Here is a 9,792-nt window from a genome sequence, read left to right on the forward strand (position 1 = left end):
TCGCTAAAAATATCATCACTCCGTGTCAGATTAATCCTTTCTTATGTAGGTAAATACTAGAAAATATATACAGAGGTGAGGTGGATAGTCCACTATAAAGTTGTAGGTGTGTTTTTGTCCGTATTTAAATTCCACCTGCTATCATGCCATGGTCAGTGATTTCCCGCACGTATGTTTACCGGCAGTCGAATTGTTTACTTATTTACTGAAATCGAAGTTTGGACGTAAATGTGTGTTAAGCAGACCGCGACCATCTGTATTTAGTATTTCTGTCTACCCTGCTACTCTTTACCTGTCACATTGAAGTGTAAGTAAACGGATGGTGTACACAATGGAGGGAATGCTGGATGCTGTCACAAAACTCGGGAAATATACACCTGCTTTTATCCGTAGAAAACTTATGTCGGGAAGGTTCACCTACATTTGCATAATCGCCGCACTGTGTTTTGTGAGTGTGATAACTCTAGGTATTTTTCAAACTAGTTTGAAAACGAATAGAGAACAGATAGACAATGCGCGGTATTGGAGAGAAATTGCAGGTCTTGGTAGATTGAACAAGCCACAAGTGGAATTCAATTTTAATAGCAACGATCAAGACACAGATACAGGGATAGGAAACCAAAGAAACCTCAAGGAAGACAAGAGCTCTGGTCACAGGGGCAAGAACGAGAAGGATGGAAATGATATCGCTGCTAGGGGGCAACCTGGCAATAAACAGGTAAAAAACGCTCGTGAAAAACAACCTTTATTTAAGAGTAATTCTAAACTATTGCATGAAAAGGGAAAAAATCAATTCGATAAAAAATTCGTTGAAAAAGAAACTGTAAAAGAATTAGGTGTTATTCCAGCTGACAACGAAAAGAAAGATATCATCCAGAAAAAGTCAAATGACAAAATACATGACACTTTCGAGAAAGAACCTTTGATCCGCGAGGAAAACGAGGAAGAGAAGGAACAACAATCATTGATCAAAGCTCTTTCAGATCTACTGGCAAAGCTGGAAGACAATGGATTAAACACTGATTTAGAAGAGAAATTATTTGCATATAATAATAAGAACAATCACCACCTTCCCAGCTTCGATCCAAAACAGTATCCACAAACAGTAGACATTCAACAACTATTGAGTAATTTCGTTCAAACGGGCGTCCTTCCCGATAACCCCATCAACAAATGGATTTATCAGCCGATTATCAATCCCACTCATGTGTGTGATCAAACAGTTAGGACGTCAAAGGTGTTTTTACTCTTTATCGTGAAAACGTCACCGGAGAATTTCGATAAAAGAAAAACCATACGTAAAACATGGGCTGATCCGATGAGGTTTCCTAACATTAGAACAGTGTTTTCAATAGGAGTGCCAAAATCTTCAGGTACAATGAAGAAATTGAGACTGGAATCCACGAAGTACAAGGACATTCTACTGATGGACTACAAAGATAGTTACTACAACCTGACACTAAAGACAACCAGCGGCATCAATTGGGCAGTGGCACATTGCAACAAGGCCGAGTTCGTTGTTTCTATCGATGATGATATATACTTAGCTACCGATTTCCTTACGCTGTACCTGCAGAGTTTATCAGAGTCTCAGGCCGATAGACTTTACATGGGGCACGTGTACGAGAAGACCTTGCCCGTTCGGAAAGAGACTGCAAACGAATACACTCAAAAATGGATAATATATGAAAGTGAGTATTCGTTTAGAACCTATCCAGATTACGTGTTCGGGGGATGCATCGTCATGTCTATGAGAACAGTAGTGGAAATGTACACAATTATCCCGTACACTAAAACCATTGTAATGGAGGACGTGTACCTTGGTATTTTAGCCAGTAGACTCGGGATAGCTCCCATACATACAGACTTAATAGATGTTTATGTGACTTACTCTAATTCGGAGAAGTTTAAGACTCTCATAGCCTCCCACTACTATAAGTCTTCCCACATGCTGAAAAAGGCGTGGGAATGCCATTTATCTTTAGTCAACAAAGATGTAGAGAAATCTGCATACTGTACCTACCTAAAGGACGAATTGGAGGCACTTCGGAAACACGTAGATAACATACTTCATTGGATAAATTTATCGAATAATGCTGTTTAGAAATTAATAAATATTTGATATATGTTTTTGTTAACATTCTCACGACTACCTGTTTCCTATTGCCACCGTCATACACACGTCTAGTGCGTTCTCTTTGATGTGTCTTTATTTTATCATTATCATTATTTTTTTAATGTAAGATTGATCTCTGTTATTTATCGACGTTATTGATTTTTTACACATGTTTATATATAATACATTTGATATGTGTTATACTTAAAGTGTTAACACATTCTTGCCCTTCACTACAATATAATGGTTTTTTTTCGAATACAAGATAAAGAACCGATTTCTTATTGTCATTGTTCTATATTTCAACTGCCTGTAGGTATTTTGAATATATATCCATTGCATTATGCTTTTATTTCAGCTGGTAGTCTTTGGATACCATGCATAAAATCAAAAAAAGAATAATTAAAACATGTATTGGACCATTTATTGGCAATGCATAAAACACAAGACCATGGTACATGTATTGGAGAGATCAAAATAAGGCAATGGTACATGTATTGGAGTGATCTAAATAAGGCAATTGTACATGTATTGGAGATATCTAAATAAGGCAATGTACATGTATACGATATATCCAAATAAGGCAATGTACATTTATTGCAGAGATCAAAATAAGGCAATGTACAGGTATTGGATAAATTCAAACAAAAGTGATAAATATTTCGGCACGGATGTAAGCTTTGGTATCCCGTTACATTTGTTTAAAGTTGTTTTCAATGCACCGCCTGTGTTTGATTATGCATTTTCTGTGTGACATTGTGCCTGGAACATTTGGTCGTGTAAAAATCCGAATTGATTTACGTTTCCCTAATTCGTAGATCATAAACTCCTGATAACGAATCTCACTCACTCATAACAAAGTTCTGGAGTTTTACATATGTACACACAGAAAGTGCCTTTTTCAGATTAAAGGAGATACGTTTTCACACATACACGACATTAGCAGGGATAGAGTTCAAGTTAAACCGATTTGATATTTCATCCTTGTGTTTCTGCTCGTACAGTCTTCAACACTTCGATTTTTGTCAGCCTGCTAACAAACTATGTTATATTTGGAAACAAAAACATAGACTAGAAGAACTAGGCTTTACATGTAAATATATTAGATCACTTGATGTCACGCATTACTAAGCCGACACGGCTGCTTGACATATCATTGTCCAGTCACCACCAACTGTAGATGTTGTAACTATTTCAGTGATATCAATCCTCTAACAGATATATATATTAATGTTGATAATTACGCATGCATTGTTGTGTTGCATAAATATTGGTAAAAATAGTGTATATTAAATTATACATTAAATTTCCTTAATAATTATATATAAATTGTGATGATTCAATATTGATTCGTTTATTTGTGGTTTTACAACTCCCTTACAGTTGGAGTAATTTGTCTACTGGCGTCGTTAGGTTACCATAACTATAGATCGACAAGGGAATTGTTGAACACGTACAAGAAATGTTGCTTATTGATGAAAAGGGGACGCTTACCCCTCTGGAACATCTTATTTTCTTCTTTTGCCTTCGTTTATTCTATCAGGCGTTTAAATTACAACTTTGCCAAATGTTGGCTTTTGCCTGATGTTTGTTTTGTTTTTAAATAAAATCTATCAATTTCTTAATTCTTTTGTTGATAAAAGTAATAAATAATGATGTAGTATCTTAATCTAGAGGTTCGACCGAACATTGACCTATGGCAGACACAAAAGCCCGGTTAATTCCTGAATGCCTTCAGCGAATGTTGAGTCATGGCTACCTTACTATATCCCAACAACATGTCTCCGTAAAACGTGTCACACAATATCATTGTAAATTGATTCTCCACACTTTGTTAATACTTCTGTCTGAATGGACAGGTTTAAATCCAGAATACCTATCTGCTAATGTATGGTTATTTCTATGTTATAAGGTTTTAAGCTTGGATTGTTATTCCAGTGAATTCTATTCGACTGTGGGTAAACATAACAAATCTGAATGTATTTTGTTAAAGTATACATGTATTAACTTATTTTGATTCCAAGGAAAAACATATATTGTTATAGGTATGCACAACCCTGACCTAAAACCGGAAGTGGATAAATGTACTTTAAGGTGTACAAGTGTATGGTTGTTATCTCTCCAACCTGGAGATGAACATTCTCGATTGCATGTCGTTTGTAATTTTTCTTTCAATGATTAGAATGAGAAAACATACGTGTTTTGTTGTTATTGTTGTTGTTGTTGTTTTGGGGTGTTTTACTAGTAAAGGTTTTTTCCTGTGCAAGCAATAGTAAGAATATACTTTTAAAATATGTCACCTTTGCAACCTCGAACATCCTAATAAAGCTCCAAAATCAAGTAGTTAAAAGAAAACAAATTGTAAAAGATTCCCATCTTTGACGTATCTTTTTTCACACCAAGACTAATGGATATACAGGGAAAGAGTACTATTGATGATACACGACAAGAAAATCTAGGTCTAATTCAGGTAATGACAGGTTTTAATAAGAGAACAGAAATAGGGACAACAAAAGCACCCTTCCTTCAATAATATACAGCAGGGGGAAAATAAAATTCACGAAATCAACATGAACGTGCATCTCCCGGGACTCTTTCTGTTTTTTCCTTCAGAATCTGATTTCCATTCATGAACTAAAAACTCTCCAGATTTAACGTTAATGTGTTTCGTTTTGTGCTTAGTCGCGTTCACTAAAACATGTTAAAGTAAGGTTCACAGCTCTATTTATAATGGTTTACTGTTCGCAATTGTATTAAAATATACTTTTCACGTGTGTGGCTTTTCTTAATCAATTGACATATATATGATAGGTAACATTGACATACCCATGATAGGTAACATTGACATATATATGATAGGTAACATTGACATATGATAGGTAACATTGACATATCTATGATAGGTAACATTTACATACCTATGATAGGTAACATTTACATACCTATGATAGGTAATATCGACATACCTATGATAGGTAACATTGACATACCTATGATAGGTAATATTGACATATCTATGATAAGTAACATTGACATATCTATGATGGGTAACATTGACATACCTATGATAGGTAATATTGACATATCTATGATAAGTAACATTGACATAACTATGATGGGTAAAATTGACATACCTATGGTAGGTAACATTGACATACCTATGAAAGGTAACATTGACATATCTATAATAGGTAACATTGACATACCTATGATAGGTAATATTGACATATCTATGATAAGTAACATTGACATATCTATGATGGGTAACATTGACATACCTATGATAGGTAATATTGACATACCTATGGTAGGTAATATTGACATACCTATGGTAGGTAACATTGACATACCTATGATGGGTAACATTGACATACCTATGATAGGTAATATTGACATACCTATGATAGGTAATATTGACATATCTATGATAGGTAACATTGACATATCTATGATAGGTAATATTGACAAACCTATGATAGCTAACATTGACATATCTATGATAGGTAACACTGACATATATATGATAGGTAACATTGACATATCTATGATAGGTAACATTTACATACCTATGATAGGTAATATTGACATATCTATGATAAGTAACATTGACATATCTATGATGGGTAGCATTGACATACCTATGATAGGTAATATTGACATACCTATGGTAGGTAACATTGACATACATATGAAAGGTAACATTGACATATCTATGATGGGTAACATTGACATACCTGTGATAGGTAATATTGACATATCTATGATAAATAACATTGACATACCTATGATGGGTAATATTGACATACCTATGGTAGGTAACATTGACATACCTATGATGGGTAACATTGACATACCTATGATAGGTAATATTGACATACCTATGATAGGTAATATTGACATATCTATGATAGGTAACATTGACATACCTATGATAGGTAACATTGACATACCTATGATAGGTAATATTGACATATCTATGATAGGTAACATTGACATACCTATGATTGGTAACATTGACATACCTATGATAGGTAACATTGACATATCTATGATAGGTAACATTGACATACCTATGATAGGTAATATTGACATACATATGATAGGTAACATTGACATATCTATGATAGGTAACATTGACATACCTATGATAGGTAACATTGACATATCTATGATAGGTTACATTGACATACCTATGATAGGTAATATTGACATACCTATGATAGGTAACATTGACATACCTATGATAGGTAACATTGACATATGATAGGTAACATTGACATATCTATGATAGGTAACATTGACATATCTATGATAGGTAACATTGACATACCTATGATAGGTAACATTGACATATATATGATAGGTAACATTGACATACTTATGATAGGTAACATTGACATATCTATGATAGGTAAAATTGACATACTTATGATAGGTAACATTGACATATCTATGATAAATAACATTGACATATATATGTTAAGTGACATTAGAATAAAAAGGTACTTATGTAAGATAGAAAATGTAATGTTGTGTAAAAGGATACCGTATGCCTCGGTTTATCTAAAAATCTGCACAGAAATAAAGGTAGTGAGATATTCAGTATCTTGTATAGTGGAGAAATTTGCACATCAATGTGTAAAGTATTTCCATTTCGGTGTTCGTCTTAATCAGTATATTCAGATTTTCTTTCAGTTGATTTTGATTCTGCCCCTACTATTACCAGGACATTACCAGATATATATCATATGCAAGTTTCATACAGTAGATTTAAAGTGGTCCGATTTTCAATAGTTATTCACTTATCTAGTCTTACAGGAGTGTGGTAAGACACTTTGCGGGGATGGTTGATTATAAGACTCTTTTCTATATGGGTATGTAGGATAGGGATATTCCACCCGAGGGGTCACAAAATGTGGTAAAACCCGAGGCTTGCCGAGTTTTTTTCTCTCATTTCTAATCTCATATTATCAAATATTTGCACTCACCTCGCGGTAGCCATCACTGGACGCCGCCATTTTTCAGATTTCTATTTTTTTCCTTGGGCCATATATATAAAAAATGCTGAAATAGATTCTCCATCCCCGAATTTTGCAAACTATGTTTGCGGTCGAAAACATAATATGGACTTTGAATGTAAACATCCAACGTCAGTGTTTAACTGTTTTTTCTTCAAGCGGGCTGGGTCAAATACCCTGTCAAATATATCACCCAGAGACATGCGTACGCGTTCAAATATAGTGCCTTAAAACACAAAATAAAACAACACTTTTCTTTTTAATATTTACTATTGCTCAATGTATAATATATCATAAACACTTTTTACATCTTTGAACATGTTGGTCAAGTTATTAATACTACTTCACTGTCAATAGTAATCTTACAAATCTTACACATTTATGAATGGAATTCTTGGTTTGCTTGTGAGATGACGTCACTTACGTCACACATTTCGCGCAAAAACCGACAAGAGGAAAGTTAGTCAATGTCACTTTCAATCACACGTGGACGACGGCGGAAAGGCTGAGTCCCAGGGTTGGTGATGTTGATATTTAAAGAACAGTTTTGTTAATACGAGCCTGCAAACCATGACTCCAATCGACTATGCGTGTTTGTGGATGAAGCGGTTGACGAGGACATAGTTGATGAGTGCGCGGGAAAAAACTATGAATTACTCCGCGCGCGAGGCTTTATTACACAGGCGCCTGTGTAATAATATAAGACTCTTTTCTATATGGGTATGTAGGATAGGGATATTCCACCCGAGGGGTCACAAAATGTGGTAAAACCCGAGGCTTGCCGAGGGTTTTTACCATATTTTGTGATCCCGAGGGTGGAATATCCCTATCCTACATACCCATATAGAAGAGTTTTTTTCTCTCATTTCTAATCTCATATTATCAAATATGTGCACTCACCTCGCGGTAGCCATCACTGGACGCCGCCATTTTTCAGATTTCTATTTTTTTCCTTGGGCCATATACATAAAAAATGCTGAAATAGATTCTCCATCCCCGAATTTTGCAAACTATGTTTGCGGTCGAAAATATAATATGGACTTTGAATGTAAACATCCAACGTCAGTGTTTAACTGTTTTTTCTTCAAGCGGGCTGGGTCAAATACCCTGTCAAATATATCACCCAGAGACATGCGTACGCGTTCAAATATAGTGCCTTAAAACACAAAATAAAACAACACTTTTCTTTTTAATATTTACTATTGCTCAATGTATAATATATCATAAACACTTTTTACATCTTTGAACATGTTGGTCAAGTTATTAATACTACTTCACTGTCAATAGTAATCTTACAAATCTTACACATTTATGAATGGAATTCTTGGTTTGCTTGTGAGATGACGTCACTTACGTCACACATTTCGCGCCACACCGACAGGAGGAAAGTTAGTCACTGTCACTTTCAATCACACGTGGACGACGGCGGAAAGGCTGAGTCCCAGGGTTGGTGATGTTGATATTTAAAGAACAGTTTTGTTAATACGAGCCTGCAAACCATGACTCCAATCGACTATGCGTGTTTGTGGATGAAGCGGTTGACGAGGACATAGTTGATGAGTGCGCGGGAAAAAACTATGAATTACTCCGCGCGCGAGGCTTTATTACACAGGCGCCTGTGTAATAATATAAGACTCTTTTCTATATGGGTATGTAGGATAGGGATATTCCACCCTCGGGATCACAAAATATGGTAAAAACCCTCGGCTTCATACCCATATAGAAGAGTTTTTTTCTCTCATTTCTAATCTCATATTATCAAATATGTGCACTCACCTCGCGGTAGCCATCACTGGACGCCGCCATTTTTCAGATTTCTATTTTTTTCCTTGGGCCATATACATAAAAAATGCTGAAATAGATTCTCCATCCCCGAATTTTGCAAACTATGTTTGCGGTCGAAAATATAATATGGACTTTGAATGTAAACATCCAACGTCAGTGTTTAACTGTTTTTTCTTCAAGCGGGCTGGGTCAAATACCCTGTCAAATATATCACCCAGAGACATGCGTACGCGTTCAAATATAGTGCCTTAAAACACAAAATAAAACAACACTTTTCTTTTTAATATTTACTATTGCTCAATGTATAATATATCATAAACACTTTTTACATCTTTGAACATGTTGGTCAAGTTATTAATACTACTTCACTGTCAATAGTAATCTTACAAATCTTACACATTTATGAATGGAATTCTTGGTTTGCTTGTGAGATGACGTCACACATTTCGCGCCACACCGACAGGAGGAAAGTTAGTCACTGTCACTTTCAATCACACGTGGACGACGGCGGAAAGGCTGAGTCCCAGGGTTGGTGATATTGATATTTATAGAACAGTTTTGTTAATACGAGTCTGCAAACAATGACTCCAATCGACTATGCGTGTTTGTGGATGAAGCGGTTGACGAGGACATAGTCGATGAGTGCGCGGGAAAAAACTATGAATTACTCCGCGCGCGAGGCTTTATTACACAGGCGCCGGTGGAAATGAGAGAAACGTCTATCATGACCATGTTTATTGCCCTGGACAGGCCTATCTGACACAGGTGGAAATGAGAGAAAATACCGTTGAGTTGTCACTTATGTGTGCGAATATGAAGGTGTAGCTGTGGTAGCTTGTGATTAATCGGTGTTAAGGATGAAGGTTATGATGT

At 35.6% G+C, this 9,792-nt stretch overlaps 1 protein-coding gene across 1 annotated transcript; it reads left to right on the forward strand.

Moving 5' to 3' along the window:
* Positions 1–331: 331 nt before the first annotated feature.
* Positions 332–2,104, forward strand: LOC132556834 (lactosylceramide 1,3-N-acetyl-beta-D-glucosaminyltransferase-like). Its single transcript, XM_060221270.1, has one exon. It carries the CDS (start codon positions 332–334, stop codon positions 2,102–2,104), a length of 1,773 nt encoding a protein of 590 aa, XP_060077253.1.
* Positions 2,105–9,792: the final 7,688 nt, after the last annotated feature.

Source organism: Ylistrum balloti, unplaced genomic scaffold (genome assembly GCF_031769215.1).
Source record: "Ylistrum balloti isolate Yb309-2 unplaced genomic scaffold, AGI_CSIRO_Ybal_v1 Utg370592, whole genome shotgun sequence".
NCBI lineage: Eukaryota > Metazoa > Mollusca > Bivalvia > Pectinida > Pectinidae > Ylistrum > Ylistrum balloti.